The following is a 19258-nucleotide window of genomic DNA, read 5'->3' on the forward strand; positions in this document are numbered from 1 at the left end:
CACAAACACCAAACAATAGATCCCCACTTCAGTATCCAAATGTTGTGAGAATTTGGGCTACTTTTATAGTCTAAGATTATGATGCCATATGACAAAGGGGATATTTTTTTCTAAATACTGTCTTTCTTGATTCTAAACACACAAAACAGTATATGTATAAAATATGCAGTCCAGTCCTTGGACAACTTACTTACCTTGAACCAAGTGAAGTTCTTGCCATTGGGAAGAAAATTCTAGATAACTGTATAAGTGTATAAGGTGGATGAAAGTCCTTGTTAGAGCTTTCAGTTCCTGGCTCAAAAGTTACTTCTCATCTTACTGCTCTCCCTCCTTACTCACACTGAATTAAAGTACCATTTATAACACAGCTAAGTCTCTGTGGACAATTTTAATATAAATAAAAATTCCAGAGATTCATAGCCCAGCTGATAAAATTTGTAAGCCATGAAAACATTAGAAATCTATTCATGGCAAAAACTGCTACGAAATGAAATGCTGACTAAAGCTTTGTAGGCTGTTATTTCATTCACTGAGCAGCCCACATTTAAAATGTTAACATATATATTACCTAAAAGTGACCTAGAATATCTGCAACTAAAAAAACAAGCTTAATTGTCTAATAATAGGAAAAACCTAGTTCCATAGATTAAAAAGTAAGAAAAATCAGTATTACATTACAAAGAAATAAGAAAGGACCCAAGGGTTACATGTTAGAATCTCCAAAGCTGTATAATAAAAAGATAACTCTGTATTTCTTCTTTTCTTGTTATCTCCAGTACCTGAATTAAGGCATAAAGTAGCAAAAATTCAACTGATTCCAAACAACTTGGAATTTTATTGTAAACAGCCCATAAAGAATAGCAACAAATTAGTCCAGTTTTTTGTCTTTGAAGATAATTGCTTATAATGACTGATAACTGCCAAACAAAACATCTTTTATAAACCAAGTCAGTTTAGTTTACCTTTCTTTACTGAATTTTAGTTTAATGGACATTTTGTCCATAGAAAACATCACATCTACTATTAACTGATCTTTCATCTTAAAACTTATGGATACTAAGAACAAACATAAGGTACAGTTTTGTTAATACTTTGTAAGGGATTACAAAAGACAAGGATGATAAGTTACAGGACAAAGAAATAAATTACTGATTGCCATCACCACAGTATTGTTTAAAGAATTAACATTTGTAGTACTGCCTAATGTGTATCTGGTGACATATGTAAAAACACATATTCCAATGGGGTTTCTAAATATTTTTGTATGTGATTTTAAAAGTCAATTACTAATGGCGATTTTAATATGTATCAATAGTCTTATTTTTCAGAAAATACTTATCATGCTTTCATAAGTCAAAGTCTCATATTCTAGACTTACAATAAGTGCAAGAATAACAAATGGACATACATATAAATAAACAAACACACCTTAACTCTAAACTGCAGGGCCTTTCTACTATACTCCCATCAATGAATCATAATTGCCAGTCTTGTTGAAGTGTGGTAAATTAGGTAAAGTCTTCATTGTAGAAAGAGAACTGACGATAAATGTAAGCAGGAGAGGAATGATGAAAAAGGAAATAATCAAGGATAAAGCTACATAAGAAATAAATGTCAAGAACCTTGAGGACAATCCACTTTCCTCAAAATACAGCACCATGAAAAACAATTAAAAACATTTAAATTTTATATTAGAATTTAATCAAAACTTGATAAATTTGATGATTAAAACTTGGTAAAGAAACTTCACTAAAAGGTGAAAATAAAACAGCATAAAAATACTTGCACACTAATTTTTAAAACAAGCCTTCAAAGTGATCTTAGAATATTCTATTTTTCAACAAAACTTTCACAAAGCCTCATGGAACACAAAAATGTTGGGGATGGGGTTAACATTTAAAGCAATGAACTTTAAATGTCAAAAATTCCATTCCTTTCTCTAGGACTAAAAGGCTGTACATCACAGTATACTAAAAATTATAGAAGATGTAAGTCTCCTTTTGTGGATGTGAAAATTCTAACTATTTAAATATAAGTACCAGTTGGTAAATGGGCATAAAATAATTTCTAAGATATATAAACAAGAAGGTATTTTACACTATCACTAAAATACAAATTTTGAAAAAATGCTCAAAAAAGTTTTTATAAAAAAGTGGCATTCACATCTTCTCTTTAAATCATTGCTATTGTCTGATGATAATCTATAGGATTACAAAAAAAACAACAAAAAAGATAAATCACTCAAATTTATTTCAAAAGGCTGAGTTAGATATCTGAGTACACAATTGTACAAATGAAATTTATGAATTTTACTCTGAGAGAAACAAAGTGCTGTTTGGAAGAATTCTAGCACAAGCCTGATCTCTGGGAAGGGAAACAGAAAACCAATGAAAGAGGCACAAATTAAATAAAAAAAAATAGAGGGACACATGTACACACACACACACACACACACACGTAGACTGCTTATCTAGAAGGTATAATGGAATGGATGATCAAGCAGTATACATACAGGCTAAGTGCTTTACAACAGAGGCAAAGAATTGGTATACAGCGAATACTGCTGTCTTCCATACAAATTTTATGTCTGAGATAAAGCATGTCGAGTTGAGAAAAAAATCTACATACAGACACATGCATGCACACACACACAAATTTAGTCTCTAGGCTAGTAGACTAGTGAAATTTTTGGAGAACATCCCATTGCTTGAAAAGATACACACGGCAAGCCATAGAAATAACACATAATTCCGTTTTCATAAACAGATATACATGCTAAGATCTTAAAGCTGGAACTTAAAACATTATTACCATTCATGAGAATTATTACAGTTCACTATTAATATCTAGCACAGGAATAGACTTATACATCTGTATGCTCTCGTGGACTTAATTATAACAGTGGTTTTTTTCTTAGTAATTCATTTAAGATTTAGACTTTTCTTTAACATTTTTAGCTCATTTCCTACTTGCTTTGTTATCTATGGCTGAACCCAGATCTTATTTAGATTTAAAGGGACTCTAAAAATTAAAGCAATAAAATATTCAATGTGATACAAATTACTACACATTCACAGGAGGCAGTGTTACAAAAAGAGCAAAGTACAAATTGGGGGGGGGAGTACAGTTATAAAAGTAAAAATATTGTCTTCCAAACTTTTATTTTCACACTTATTAAAATAATTTGCATGCAAACAAATTTTTTTTAATAAATGATAACTATGCTTATCTAACATACCCTGGTGGCTAACTCTTTAAATTCTAATGACTGAAATCAACATTACAGCAAAATGCTGTCACTAGTATTTTCACAGTATTTCACTACATATAAAATGTTTAAAAATGTCTTTAGCTTTATTATTCTAATTATCTAAACCTAGAAAAGCTTGACATTTGGGGAATGTGGCATTTTTATTTTTCAAAATAAATTATAAATAAAGTTTCAGACAACTAAAATCACACAGATGACAATTCTGCATTTTAAGAGGTCGGCTCTTCATAGAAGGATGTCAACAAAAATTTCACACTAAAATGATACACTTGATACACATTTGGGTACATCCATGAATTTAAGTAACTTGTTACTTTGATTGGGGTAGGCCAAAGCATTATTGATTCCAGGAAAACACAAGCACAAATTTAGTCTAAATGCTCAAGAGATAAATAACTAAAATAGTACCTTTTAGCCAAAATCAAATGTAGAGTTTCAAAGATGAACATTTTTGAATCTATACTATGGTTAAAAGTGTCAGTCGAGTTACAACCAGAAGTAGTTTTGGTTTAGTAAAAGAAGACTACCCCCCCAAAAAAATCGGCTTGATCTACTGTCCAGTAACAGAAGTTAGTGTCATTAACAATTCACAACAATACTTTCTAAAGCCTGAACATCGTTTCTACTGCAAGTGAAAACTGCTTAAAGATGTTAGTCCAAGAAGAACCTCCACCTGACCCAACCAAAAAAAGCGAAGTTATGTGTGTACTCCTTCCTCTGCACTTAAGGATTTTCGGATGCATGAAATGATTGAAAGCATGAGACAAACATATTAGTTTAAGAGAGATCCTGGGATTACTAGGCATATATTAAGAAGTTTTGTTTATCTCACAGTTTTGATCTAAGCATAGCATATCTGCTGTTACAAAAACAGAGATCAGTATGTTCCCTCCCACCTCAAAAATCTAACAAATTAGCAAATTTGCAATCTATCAAATCTGAGGAGTAAAACTGATCTTGGAACTCAAGCTCACTTATGGAACCATGTACACTCTACTGATGTAAACAAGGACATTAGGGTTTTAAAGATTTTTTTCATCTATAAAATAATAATTCAAAATATAAGTGTGCAGTGCAATGAGGTTCTTTTCTGAAAGATTATAACAGAAGAACCTTTTGGAATGGTATGTGCAGAACCGATTAATGTGGATTCAAAATATTAGCTAGCCAAACATTCCCACTCAAATTAGGTGCTTTGTTATATTTTAAAATTCAAATGAAAACCATTTACTCACAGATGTTAAATAGTAAGTGGTAGCAGAGATATATAAGCAGTAGCCCAAGACTACTTACATAAATATGTTCTAAGAAAAGTCTAATGTAGAGCATACTATACTTATAAAAGTTTGTTAATTACAACTATTAATTTGAAAGCCAATACGATTATTAACAACTTCTCAACTTATAACTTAGGAGTATTCATTCCCACCAAGCTTGTTCTATTTCTCCTTAGTCAGTAATGAGTAAACAACATCTACTTTCCTTAATGATTCCAGTAGTTGTAGTTAATAGAGGTAGCTGAGCTACTATTCAAAGGTTATTCTTTGTGGATGAGGATTTTTCAATTTTTTTTACATTATTCTTTAAGCTACACAAGTTCTATTAATGCAATAAAATATAATAGGAAAAAGAAAATGGATACAAGAAACTTTTGCATTTGGCACCTTATCTAGATTGATACCTCAAGTATTCTTTTTTAATAATGTTAATGCACACATTAGGGCACACCACAAAGATCTGCTACATATTTACAAGGCACCAACCCTTTCTCACCTTTAACATGAATTAAGCAAATCAAAGAAAAGCATATCGAGATCCCCCCACCCCCCAAAAAAAACTGTAGTATAAATATATACTTCAGTTCAGTACAATTCATGAAAGTTTGGCCTGGGAAGAGTAAAATAATCCAGATCGTTCTTACAATATAGAAACTGTAAACATTTAATAGCTGCCTTTAGGATTGGTGTATTGTGCAAAAGTTATTATTACTGGGTACAGGAATCAAAATGGCAACACAAACTATATAAAACTCTGTAAGAAGGTGCTATACTTCTATGATACAAAAGCAAAAGAGGGATATTCTACTGAGATAAAAATGTCATGCTACTTAAGAAGCTGAACACTCCTTTAATGTAGTAAATCTGTAGTGTGTCTGCGGTGTGTGTGTGTGTGTGTGTGTGCGCGCACAGATTTTTTTTTTTAATTTAAGGCCTAATGAGTAAGGCTTGTTTGAACAAATGAAGTGTGGAGATCAAGTCTTGAAACAAATGCTATACTGGCATAATGGAAAAGCACCAATGTGAAAGGAAGTATAAGTCCCCACACAACTTGCTTTGTAGATTTCCTGGTAAATTCCCTGCAGTAGAAGGCCATTGAATTTTTAAAATTATTCTAAATTTATTAACTGTTAATAATTCCATCCCATGAGATGGCTAACCCTGGCTTTTTCTGTCATTTTACGTACTCTGCCTGATCTGGATGTACCAAGATTCAGAGGATCTTCAGTAGACACAAAATTGTCATTATCAGAATCATCATTATATAAAACAGTCCTCCTGCCTTGGTTTCTTGTTTTAATTCGAGGCAGTCTACTGAAACGTCCTGAAAACATGGTATCAAATTCATCATCTGCAACACGTGTACGTTTGGCTCTGGTGGTTCCTCTAGAAGCACCTCTCCCCCCTCTCCCTCTCCCTCTCCCTCTTGTACCAGCTCCACCTCTTCCTCTACCCCCACGACCCCTGCCTCCTCTTCCTCTGCCTCCCCTACTCCATCTACCCCATCTGCCCCATCTGCCCCTTCCTCCTGTGCCTCTCCTCTTCCAGTTTCTTTTTCCATTGGCATACTGCTTTCTGAGTTTTCTTTTAGGCCTGGTTTGTATGAATTTGCTATAATCATGGTCTCCATCTACGTAATCTTGATCTGTTCTGGAAGTCGATTCAGAGTCAGAATCAGAACTGCAGGTACTTTCAGAACTTAAACTGGATCCTAACTCTCCACTCTCTGAGGAGGATAAATGTGATTTCTCTTCTGTTTCTTTTTTTTCTTTATCTTCTCTTCCCATGCTCTCATCTTCTTCTGATGCACTAAGCAGTTTTCTCTTGATTCCTGTCCGGGGCTCTCTGCCATCACCATTTGTAAGGGGTCCATCAAAGGAGTGATCTAAATCAAGATGAATGATTTTTTAAGGTTAAGTTTTGACATTGTTAAGATATTAATGTTCAAAAGTAAAATAAAAGTAAAAAAAATCTATCAAAAAATATATAACATCTAAAGATAGGGTAAAATTAGGGAGAGTGGTAGAGTATAAATTTATATATTAGAAATAGAAGACACTAAAGTTCTGATTTTTGTTTTATTGCTTATTGGGGGTGGTGGAGGCATGATGAGTAATAAGGTAGCTGGGAAGAAATTTTAAGGGCTTGAACTCTAGAAATAATTATCTAGAAATATATATCAGAATAATTTTATTCATTCACTCAACAAATCATCTATTGATTATCTACCATGGGCCAGGCATTGCTTGGAACATGAAATATAGCAATTATGAGACAAAGTCCTTGCTCTTTGGATTTATATTTTAGTAGGGAAAGCTTGTTAGACAATAAAGTGAACAAAAAATAATATAGATTTAAGTAAAAACACATGCTACAAAGAAAAAGAAAAGAGGGTTAAATAGCGTGACTGAATATATGTGGGTATTTTACATAAGGAAGATTTTCTGCAGAGGTAGTATTTGAAAATAGAACTGAATGAAGTTAGATTTGGGGAAAGAACATTTCATCAGAAGAAATAAAATCCACTATAAACTAGAGTGTAAGAAAAAATGGAGTAGTAGAAGCTGACTGACAGTAAAGCTGGAGAATAACAAGACTTGATTTACATTTATTTTAACAGAGTGCTATGGTTGCTGTACAGAGAAGACATTTTAGACGGGGAAAATTGGAAGCAGAGACCAGTTAGGAGTCCACTGGAGTAGTCTAAGACATGATGAGGGATATACCAATAGAGGTGTGGAGAAATGATTGGATCGAGAATATTTCCTGCTAGAGCAGCCACCAGACCCAATCTTCATTTTCAAATGAAGGGAAGAGTTGATGGATTGGATGTCAAGTGTTAAGCCAAAACTGAAGGTCAACTTCTAGGTTTCATAGCCTCAGGAACTGGGAGAATGGTAGAGATATTTTGCTAAATTGGAGAACACTATAGGAGGAATAGGTTTGGGCAGGCTGGTAGAAAAATCAAGATTCCAGTTTTAAGTACTACTAGAAATCCAAGGAGTGATGTCAGAAGCATGGTGGAGTGAGAGATGTCTCCAAATATCTCCCCTTGAAACAACAATAAGTTGGAAATCTAAAACTCAACAAAAAACACTCAACTTGCACACCAGCATGTCTGAGCATGGGATCCGTGCATAAGAGTTACTGCAGGTCAGAACCCAGGAGTGGGGCAATAGACGGGGAGAAACAAAGAAGTTGCCTCTTGCAGCCGGAGCTCCCCGCAGGAGGAAAGGGAGGGGAGAAGGTGCAACGGGTTCCTCGAAAAGCCCTGCTTGAGAGAGCTGTGAGCTCCACGCAGTGGCAGTGCCCAAGGACCAGGGCAGAAAGCAGAGAAGTGGGGAAGGCAGAGATTACTATAAACTGCGGTTCCAAAACACGAGGCTGAGCACAGTTCCCATTCCCCAACACAGATGGCACCTCCCTCCATATCACCTAAAACAAAATGACCAAAAAAAAAATAATAGTAATTAGGAGTAAGGTGACTATCAGGCAAACGGAAGCAGGAGTGCAACCCTTACTAAGAACAGGGCATCATAAGCTTAAACAATAAGAGATTTGCTATAGCAAGATAGTAATGAATGTTTAGCATACATAGGGATAAATTGAGACAACGATAACAGAAAAGGGGTGGATTCAAAGATCCAAATTCACAAAGGGGAATGGAGATGAGTCATGTGCAGAAGAAAATGGATGACTATATATATACACACACACACACATATATATATATATATATACACACACATATATATACATATATGTATATATGCATATGTGTGTGTGTGTGTGTGTGTATATAACTATCCTTTTATATAACATAAAACGAGAAGGACCAGAGGAAAAATCCACAGAAGTCAACCAAAATAAAGAAAACAGAAACACAAGGACAAGGAAGTAATGGAAACACTGAGCTACCAGAAAGCAAAAAATAAATGGCTATAAGAAAACCTCATATTTCAATAATAACTGTAAATGTAAATGGACTAAAGTCACCAATAAAAAGGCACAGAATTGAAGATTGTATCAAAAAACAAAAGCAAACTATATCCTACCTCAAAGAGACATATCTCAATTCCAAAGACAAATATAGACTCAAAGTGAAAGAGTGGAAAATGATATTTCAAGCAAATGGCATTCTGAGAAAAGCAGGAGTAATGGTACTAATATTGGACAACACAGACTTAAAAATAATAAAGGTAAGGAAAGATACTGAGGGACACTTCATAATGACAAAGGAAATCATACACCAGATACATAACATTTATTAACATCTATGCCGCCAATAAAGGATCCCTGAAATATTTAAAGCAATTACAGAACTAAAGGGAGAAACAGACCAAAACACTATCATAGTAGGAGATCTAAATACCCCATTGTCGGATATGGACAGATCATCCAAACAGAAAATAAATAAGGAAATCACATCTTTAAATTACACATTAGACCAACTGGACATAATTGACATTTACAGCCTTCCATCTCAAAACAGCTGCTTATACATTCTTCACTAGTGCACAGGGAACATTATCAAGGATTGACTGCATACTGGAACACTGAGATGGCCTCAACAAATATAAGAGGTTTAAATCATATCAACAACATTCTCTGACTGTAATGCCTTGAAGCTGGAGATCAACTGTAAAAAGAAAGCAGGAAGAACCACTAATACATGGAGATTAAATAACATGCCACTGAAAACTAACTAGGTCGGAGAAGAAATAAAATGAGAGATCATGAGATACACAGAATGGAATGAGAATGAGAATACAACGTATCTAAACTTTTGGACATGGCAAAAGTGGTCACAAGAGGAAAGTTCATATCATTACAGGCCTATATCCAAAACCAAAAATAAGCCTAAATAACAACCTAACACTTCATCTTAAAAAGTAGGAAAGAACAAATGAAGCCTAAAATCAGCAGAAGGAAAGAAATAATCAAAATTAGATCAGAATTAAATGAAATTGAAAACAAACAAAAAAAACAATAGAGAAAATAAATGCAACAAAGAGTTGGTTCTTTGAAAAAGTTAATAAAATGGACAAACCCTTGCCTAGACTCACTAAAGAAAAAGGAGAAAGGACACAAATAAACAAAATCAGGGATGAAAGTGGAGAAATTACAACAGACACCACAGAAAACAAAGGATCATACAAGAATACTATAAAAAAGTATATAACACCAAATTTAATAATATAGAAGAAATGGACAAGTACTTACAAAGAGACAATCTTCCTAGACTGAATCAAGAAGAACTAGAAAATCTAAATAGATAGATCAGTAGTATGGAAATTAAAACAATAATCAAAAATATACCAAAAAGTAAAAGTCTAAGACCAGATGGCTTTACCAGTGATTTAATTCTACCCAATATTCAAAGATTTACTACCTATTCTCCTCAAACTCTTCCAAAAAATGAAAGAGGGGGGAATATTTCCCAACTCATTTTATGAGGCCAATATTACTCTGATACCAAAACCTGGTAAAAATAACACAAAAAAGAAATCTGTGTTCTCATGAACACAGATGCAAATATCCTAAATAAGATATTAGCACACCGAATATAGCAACATATTCAAAAGATTATACACCACAATCAAGTGGGCTTCATCTCAGGGGCACAGGGATGGTTCCACAAATGAAAATCAATTAATGTGATAATCACATGAAAAAACTTAAAAAATAAGAATCACATAATCTTATCAATAGATGCGGAAAAAACCTTTGACGAGATAACAGCATTCATGTATAATCAAAACACTTAACAAAATTGGTATAGAAGAAAAGTACCTTATAATAAAGGCCATATATGACAAGCCCTCAGCCAACATTATACTTAATGGTGAAAACTAAAAACCTTTCCTCTAAGATCAGGAACAAGGCAAGGCTGTCCACTATCATCACTGTTATTCAATATAGCATTGGAAGTCCTAGCAAGTGCAATCAGGCAAGAGAAAGATATAAAAGGCATTGAAATAGGGAACAGAGAAGTCAACTGTCATGACAGGAATCTCTATGTAGAAAACCCTAAAGACGTCACAAGAACACTATAGAAACGATAAGCAAATACAGTAAAGTTTCTGCATACAAAATTGATATTCAAAATGCATAGTATTCCTATACTCTAATAATGAAGAGTAAGAAAAAGAAGTGAAAAAAAATTTATTTTGCAATTGCAACAAAAAGAACAAAATACCTAGGAATAAACCTAATGAAATATATGAAGAACCTATATAATGAAATCTATAAGATCTTTTTAAAAGAAATTGAAGAAGATACACAGAAATGGAAAGATGTTCCATGTTCTTGGAATGGAAGAATCAACCTAGTTAAAATGACCTTATTGCCTAAAGCATTATACAGATTTAATGCAATCCCCATCAAAATCTCATCAGCATTTTTTAAACCAATAGAGCAAAATATCTTCAGATTTTATGGAAGCACAAAAGACTCCAAATAGCCAAAGCAATCCTGAGAAAAAAGAACAAGGCTGGCGGTATCGCTGACTTTAAATTATACTACAAAGCAACAATAATCAAAATGGCATGGTACTGGCAGAAAAAAGAGACACACAGAGCAGTAGAACAGATTCGAGTTCAGAAGTAAACCCATGTTTGTATGGACAAATAATTTTCGACAAAAGAGCCAAAAACATACAGTGGAGAAAGGAAAGCCTCTTCAATAAATGGTGCTGGGAAAACTGGAAAGCCACCTGCAAAAGAATGAAACTAGGCTCTTGTCATCACTACACACCAAAATTAACTCAAAATGGATTAAGGACCTAAATATAAGACTTGAAACAATAAATTGCATAGAAGAAAACATAGGAACTAAACTCATAGACTTTCAACTTAAAGAAGATTTTACAAATTTGATCTCAAAGGCAAAGGAAGTAAAAGCAAAAATAAATGAATGGGACTACATCATTCTGAAGAGATTCTGCACAACAAAAGAAATTGTCACGAAGATGAAGAGACAACCATCCGAATGGGAAAATATGTTTGCAAGCAATGCCTCTGATAAGGGCCTAATATCCAAAATATACAAAGAACTCATACAACTTAATAACAACAACAAAAAAAACCCAAACAATACAATTTAAAAATGGGCAGAGGAACTGAATAGATGCTTCTTCCAAGAAGACATACAAATGGCCAACAAACATGAAAGGATGCTCGACATTGCTAGAGGGAAACGCATATGAAAACCACAATGAGATACCATCCTTACACCTTTTAGAATAGCTGTTATCAACAGGACAAGTAATAACAAGTGTTGGAAGGATACGGAGTAAAAGGAACTCTCATGTACTGCTGTTAGGACTGCACATTGTTATAGCCACTATGGAAATCAGTACGCAGGTTCCTCAAAAAACTAAGAATTGATCTACCATATAATCCAGCAATCCCTCTACTGAGTGTTTACCTAAAAGACTTGCAAATTCATATCTAAAAAGATATTTGCACACCGATGTTCAGAGCAGCATTATTCACAGTTGCCAGGATGTGAAAGTAAACAGTGTCCTACAATAGATGATTGGATAAAGAAGCTGTGGTACATATATACAATGGAATATTATTCAACTATATGAAGAGATGAAATAGTGCCCTTTGTGACAACATGGATGGACCTTGAGATAATCATGCTAAGCGAAATAAGCCAGACAGAAAAAGTTGAAAACCACATGATATCACTTACATGTAGGATATAAAACAAAATTAAATAAGGCAAACACAAAGAAGCTCATGGATATGGACAACAGACTAGTGGTTACCAGGGGGTGAGGAGGGGAGAGGTAGATGGGGTAAAGGGCTCCAAATATGTGGTGACAGGAAGAAATCTAAATCTAACTATGAGTGGTGGACACACACTGAAATATGTATATGCCTTACTGTTGAATTGTATACCTGAAATTTACTGAATTTCATTAACCAATATAATAATAATAATAATAATAATAATAATAATAATAAATCTCCCCAGAAATCCAAGTAAAGACATTAAAACGAAAAAGAATAAAAGCAGGTAGATATACTCAGTCTAGAGGCTCATGGGACACTTGAATAGAGCCATTGATATAATACTGGAAATTTTTGGTAAAGAGATGACATTTAGGGTTAGGAGAATTGAGAGCTCATTGAGAAAGTAAGTAAAGTTAAGGTAGCTGAGGACTGAGACTTGATATATTCCAACATTTAAAGATTAAAAAAAAAACAGGCAAAGATAATTGAGAAAGAATAGCCAATGAGATAGGAGGAAAACAAGAGTGGCCTGGGAAGACTAGAAGGAGCAAAGCATAGGGTTGTATGGTAACCACAACTAGAAGATCAATCCAATGAATCCTGGTGCTATGGATTGAAGAACATAACTGTCAAAATGTTGAAGCTTTAAACTCCAATGTGGTTGTATTTAGAGAAAAGGCCTTTAAGGAAATTTTTAATTAATGAAGTGAGGTCATAAGGGTAGCCTCTAATACATTAGGACTGGTGTCTTTCTGTCTCTTTCCCCATTTGTAGATGCAGAAAAAAAGCCACTTTAAGGGCACACAGAGAAAGTGGCCATCAGCAAGCCTGGAAGATAACCCTCACCAGACACCAACTCTGTTGGTATCTTGATCTTGGACTTTGAACCTCCAGAACTGTGATAAAATAAATATCTCTTTTAAGTAAATAAAAAGGTGCTCAATATCTATAATCATGAGGGAAATATAAATCAAATCAAAACCACAATAAGACATCACCTCACAAATGTTAGGATGGCTAGTTACAAAAAAATAAAAGATAACAAGTGTTGGAGAGGATGTGGAGAAAAGGGAATCCTTGTACACTTTTGTTGAGAATGTAAATTACTATAGCCACTATGAATATCAGTATGGAGGTTCATCAAAAAACTAAAATTATAACTATCATTTGATCCGGCAATCCCACTTCTGGGTATATATCTAAAGGAATTGAAATCAGGATCTTGAAGTGATATTTGCACTCATTAGTTCATTGCGACATTATTCACAATAGCCAAGACATGGAAATATACATACATATAAAAGAAAAGCTTGCCATTTGAGACAACATGGATGGAGCTGGAGGACATTATGCTAAGCAAAATAGGCAAGACAGAAAAAAAATATTACATGATGTCACCTATATGTGTAATCTAAAATATATGTGCTATATAATGACGTTTTGGTCAATGACGGATTGCACATATGATGGTGATCCTATTAGATTGTAAACAATGGAGCATAAAAATTGCTATCACCTACTGATATTGTGGCTGTAGTAATGTCATCGCACAATACATTATTCATGTGTTTGTGATGATGCTAGTGTAAACAAGCCCACTTTGCTGCTAGTTATATAAAAGTATAGTACGTACAATTATATACAGTATATAATACTTGATGATAATAAATGATAATGTTACTGGCTTATATATTTACTGTACTATGCTTTTCATTGTGATTTTATAGTGTACTCTTTTTATTTAAAAAAAATCCTAGAAAACCATATACTGTTATGCCAGCAGCAGCCTTGTGTTCGCTGTCTCTTGATTGCATCATTTTCTTTTGTGCTTGATTTGATCTCATGTCGTTTTATACAGTAACATGCTGTATAGGCCTGTAGACTATGGCATATAGCCTAGGTGGGTAGTGGGCTATACCACTTAGGTTTGTGTAAGCAAACTCTACGATATTCACACAACAATGAAATCATTTAAAGACACATTTCTCAGAACATATCCTTGTCATTTAGTGGTGCATGACTACAGTCATGCTCATAGAAAGAGAGAGTAACATGGTTGTTGCCAGGGGCTAGGGGAGGGGAAATAGGGAGGTGTTAGTTAGAGAGTACAAAGATTCAGTTATTCAGGATGAGTAAGTTCTAGATATCTAATGTATCTCATAGTGACTATAGTTAAGAATACAGTATTGCACACTTAAAATTTACTAGGATAGATCTTTAATCTTCTCAAAACACACACACACAAGTAATCATGTAGAGGTGGTGGATATGTTCATTAGTTTGATTGTGGTGACCATTTCACAATGTATTGAAATATCAAGTTGTACACTTTAAATACATACATTTTTATGCCAATGATAGATATTACAATAAAGCTGCTAAAAATAAATATCTGTTGTTTAAGCCACCTAGTTTCATGGTATCTTGTTGTGATAGCTCAAGCTAACTAAAAGACTAAGTTAGAGACTAAGGTGACAGCAACAGAAATTGTAGATAGGAGATTTAAGTAGTATTAAATAGTTACAGAATTCACAAAACATAGCAACTGACTGGATATGAGGGGGTAAAAGGAGAGTCAAATAACACTGAACAATTTTAAGTTGAGTAACTAGGAAGATGGTGGTGCCATCAACTAAAATAGTGAGTGCATAAAAAGGAGCAAAATGGAGATACAAAGATAAATGATAAGCACCCAAGGGAGATTTTTAAAGGAAACACTTGAAAATGACACTGGTAGAATGAAGAGATGTTACGGCTGGATATACAAATCTGGAGAGTCATCAGCAGAAAAATGACTGATGTAGCTATTAGATTCCTTTATTTAAAGAAGACAAAACAAAAAAGTGGGAAACTGCAAATAGGAAGCAAGTAAGGCAAAAAAAAAGAGAGAAAATATAGAAATATAGGAGAAACAGAGATATAAGAGAATCAACAGAGTATAGAAGCCAGGCAGTAGAATTACTAGTGGGAGACAGTCAATAGCATGCAATGATATAGAGAGGAGATCAAGGAGACAGGCACAGAGAAAAGGACACTGGTTGGTCACTGAGGATTACTAGTGAATAACTTCTGGAGAGTGGTGGGAATAGAAGCCAGACTATATAAGATAAAGGGATGTTTAGATGGATAGACAATAAGAGTCAGGAAGTATAAGCTACCTTTTCTACAAGCTTAACAGTGAAGGAAAAGGCAAAACAAGAGGAAGTGGCATGAGTATGCAATGTGCAGCAGGATCAGAGGAGGGACTAAAGATAAAAATTGGAGAAAATAAAGGCAATTAACTATGTTAGAATTACAGATGTTTCAATATTTCTCACATAACCGATATAAACTATATCTTTAGAAAATCTATTTTTTGAGTTGGTAACTTCAATAACAATGGAAAAGCTACTTAATCTTTCATTAAAAATTTATATAAAATATATTCCAATAAAGATATTTGTAAAAGCAAAGTAATTATTCTTCACAAATTTCAAATAGATGAATACATTAGAACTTTCTCTGAATATGTTCAAGGTCTGTAAGATAGGGCTAAGTATCAGAAGAAAGTGTATAAACAACAACCCTCAAGTATTTATAAATGATGCCCCCTGACATGGCCCTAAATGAAAGCAAATGGTAATGAATTATTAGGTCAGTGGTTTCTTTTTAATTGGCGAAAAATTTTCTTCAAATCAAAGTTATGTGGAAGCTCATTACACGAATTAAAAAAGAGTTGTTATAACTGAATGGAGAAGGTTCTTCTGAGAATTCCTGAAGGACTTCTGTGGATTACCCAGAAATAGGCAAAACAGAGTATGAAAACCATTGAATTATTGAGACAGCAGGCCCAGAGGGAAATCTTAGTTATATAAAACTAGAAAACCAAAGGAAAGTGGTAGAAGTAGGTGTTGACTGAAAGAAGGCTCATTTGTCAACCTAAGCCCTTTCTGCAAATTAGAGTAGGCTTTAAAAAATAGGCCCATTTAAAGATGATTTTGGAAAAATATTTGCCTTTTTATTAATATTGTTTAATACATGAAAAATCCTAAATGAGTCTAATGGTCTGGTTTTTATGTTCTTGGGAAATATCTTTTCATTTAGTTTTGCTCCCTATTCATTTTACATTTTATTTTAAAAGACTAAAATATGTTTGGAAGTATGATTCGAAATCTAATCTATTAATAGCCTGTTCCTAGTTTTGGATATGAAACCCTGTCTGAGTCAAATTTGACAATATTAAAATCCTCATTAACTCTAAGGACATGCTAATTTAAACTACCTAAATATACCAGCTCTTAAATAATTCATTCATCTGTCATTATGAGGGAACAAAGAATAAGTGTCCTGTCTATATTTATTTCCTACCTTGTTTAATTGGCAAAACTCTATTCCGAAATGATTTGGCTTTCCCTGGGTCATGGCTATTTCCACTTCGACTATATCCGCTGAAACTTGATGAGGAAAATGGTCCATCCAGTTCATCATCAAGTAAATATAGTGAAAGCCCTTCAGCAGCATCTGAAACTTATATTTACAAAGATTGTAATGTTAACATGATTATGATTTTAGGAAAGTTATAAAACAGGCTGTTTTTAAAACTATATCTCACATAGTTATTCTGTTCTAACATCAAAATTACAAATTGAAGAAGGATATATGGGTATTTCAAGAACAAATGTTTTATCACATCTTTAATCTTTCAAGGACAGAATCTCAGAAAAAACTTGTCTAAGAAAACCACTTCCACACATCATGAATCCCCAATTCTTATGTTGGCAAATATATTGTAGATAAATGCTCAGAGATATTATAGATGTTAAAAATCATAAAGTTACAGAAGTTAAAACTGAGACTTTAAAATTCATCTATGGTCTCAACACCTTCATTTTAAAAATGAAGAAATTTAATCCTACAGCCTACTGTCTCTTACCTAGGACTACACAGCTAGAGAGAAGAAATTGGGAATAAAACACAACTTTTCTACATTGAAATCCACTGCTCGTTGTACTATAATAAACCATGCTGTCATTTCTATATCCTTAATATCAGTATCAAACTGAAATACAGAACACCAAAAACAGAAGACATATTTACCAGGAGATGAGAAAGGAGAGCTAGTCCTAGCATAAGACACTGAGGTATTCTGGTCATTTTTAGGTTGCAACTTCATTTGTTTCTGTTTCCCTTTTGGACTACAAGTAAAAATATGTAAGAATTAACATTTTTTTCCATTAGCAGCATATTATGATAGACAGTATGATACAAAATGCTTAACTTGACCAAAAAAGAAATGCCCAATAATTTAAGTGAAATGCTTTAAATTGGTAAGATGACAAAGTGAAATTTCAATCACTGAAATTAAAAAAAAAAGTTTGTAGTATATTAAAGTCCACATAAACAAAGCTTTGGGCTACCAATTCCATGTTTACATAGGTGCAAGATTTCATAAAAGAAAATCTCTTGGGTCTGGGATCCCGTCAAACTATTCAATAAACTTTAAGAACTGAGGTAATACACACAAAATGCTTTGAAATGTAAAGTACTATATCAAGTAATATACCTAGGAGCTCTGCTACTAGATAACGAACTGCTGCTGCTTCTTAGACGTTTTCTGTACCGTGGCCTTCTCCTCTTTTGACTCTGGATTGCTGACTTATATTCAGAGATGATATTTTTAATATGACTTTCGAATAAGGCAGATAATCGCAGTGTCATGCTATAGATCTGAAAACATAGAAATTAGTCTTGTTTTACCAACTAATTGTGTTAAAAAATGTATAAATGTCTGGACCAATATCAGCAATACCCTTTCACACAAAATATATGTGCTATTTCGTATCCTTGAAAAATCCTGAAGGATTAAAACAAGATACTATTTTTAATTAAAGATTAATAAAGGTTTTTAAAAAGTAATATCCAGTATTGGGAAGGGTAGGGAATAAAAGATTCTAATACATTTCCAGTGGGTATTTTAACTAGAACAATATTCCAAAGGACAATTTGTAATATGTACCACAAATCTTAAAGATATATAGCCTTTGGCTAAAAATTTTGCACTTCTAGGAATTTATCCTAGGAATTATCAGAGAATTACACACACAAAATAATTATCTTAAAGGATGGTAAAGATATTAGCTGGAGCATTATTCATGTAAATTGAAAAACTAAAAACAATCTAAACCTCCAGCACCAGAACACGAGTGAAATAACATAAAAACCACCATATGATAGAATACTATGGAGACAGTAAAACCTGTTTTTTTCAAAGAGTAATATGAAATGGGAAAATGCTAATATGTTTACAAAGTTTTCCAAATATCAAACCTACTGTTTTAAAGAATATATAAACATATGCAAGTATATACATAAATGTAGGAACTAAAACGTGAAAAAATTATGCCTACAGAAATTAGTGAAAATTCACTTTATGTAAGGTGGAAGTAAGCAAGTTATATATCTATTGTGCAACTTCTTTAAAAGTTAATTAGATACCAGTGATTACAAAACAAAAAATATTAATACTTTTTCCCCTCAAGATATTAAGTTCTGACAAAACATAGGGAAAATATTAAATGTATGAATAGCTATAACTTCCCAATATGGTTCACTATTTGTTGTAATAAAGGAGACACAAATACTCACAGCTAATCCAACTATATTTCATATAAATTAATACTGTCAACCACTTTTATTTATCAAATTATTTATTGGGCATATTAAAGGGTACTCAAATTACTACCTCTCCTTCCCTTGATTTCCTCTGGCAGATATGTGTTTGTTACCAAAGAGTAAAGATGAGGCAGGCAGAAGAAAGAAAGAGGTGCTTAATTTCAGAATGACTATATTAAATGTATATTTATGCATGCCTAATAAACTGTCAGAGAATTAAATTTTAGTAACTATGTCAGAATTGTAGTACATACTTGTTTAGCAGTTTTAAAACTGGTGAAAGAAAAAGTAGCCTGATATATAAAACTAAATGC

General features: G+C 33.4%; 1 protein-coding gene across 3 annotated transcripts in view; it reads right to left on the reverse strand.

The window, feature by feature from the left end:
• Window positions 1-812: 812 nt before the first annotated feature.
• BRWD3 (bromodomain and WD repeat domain containing 3) overlaps window positions 813-19258 on the reverse strand; it is a 122214-nt gene continuing 103768 nt past the window's right edge. For all 3 annotated transcript variants that reach the window (XM_016164899.2, XM_016164900.2, XM_016164901.2), the window contains 4 exons: window positions 17836-17999; window positions 17370-17467; window positions 16641-16799; window positions 813-6433 (listed from right to left, as the gene is read on the reverse strand). In XM_016164899.2, the coding sequence (XP_016020385.1) occupies window positions 5679-6433; window positions 16641-16799; window positions 17370-17467; window positions 17836-17999 (1176 nt within the window). In that variant the 3' untranslated portion in view covers window positions 813-5678. The remainder of the gene's footprint in view (window positions 6434-16640; window positions 16800-17369; window positions 17468-17835; window positions 18000-19258) is intronic.

Source organism: Rousettus aegyptiacus, unplaced genomic scaffold (assembly GCF_014176215.1).
Source record: "Rousettus aegyptiacus isolate mRouAeg1 unplaced genomic scaffold, mRouAeg1.p scaffold_m13_p_9, whole genome shotgun sequence".
Lineage (NCBI taxonomy): Eukaryota > Metazoa > Chordata > Mammalia > Chiroptera > Pteropodidae > Rousettus > Rousettus aegyptiacus.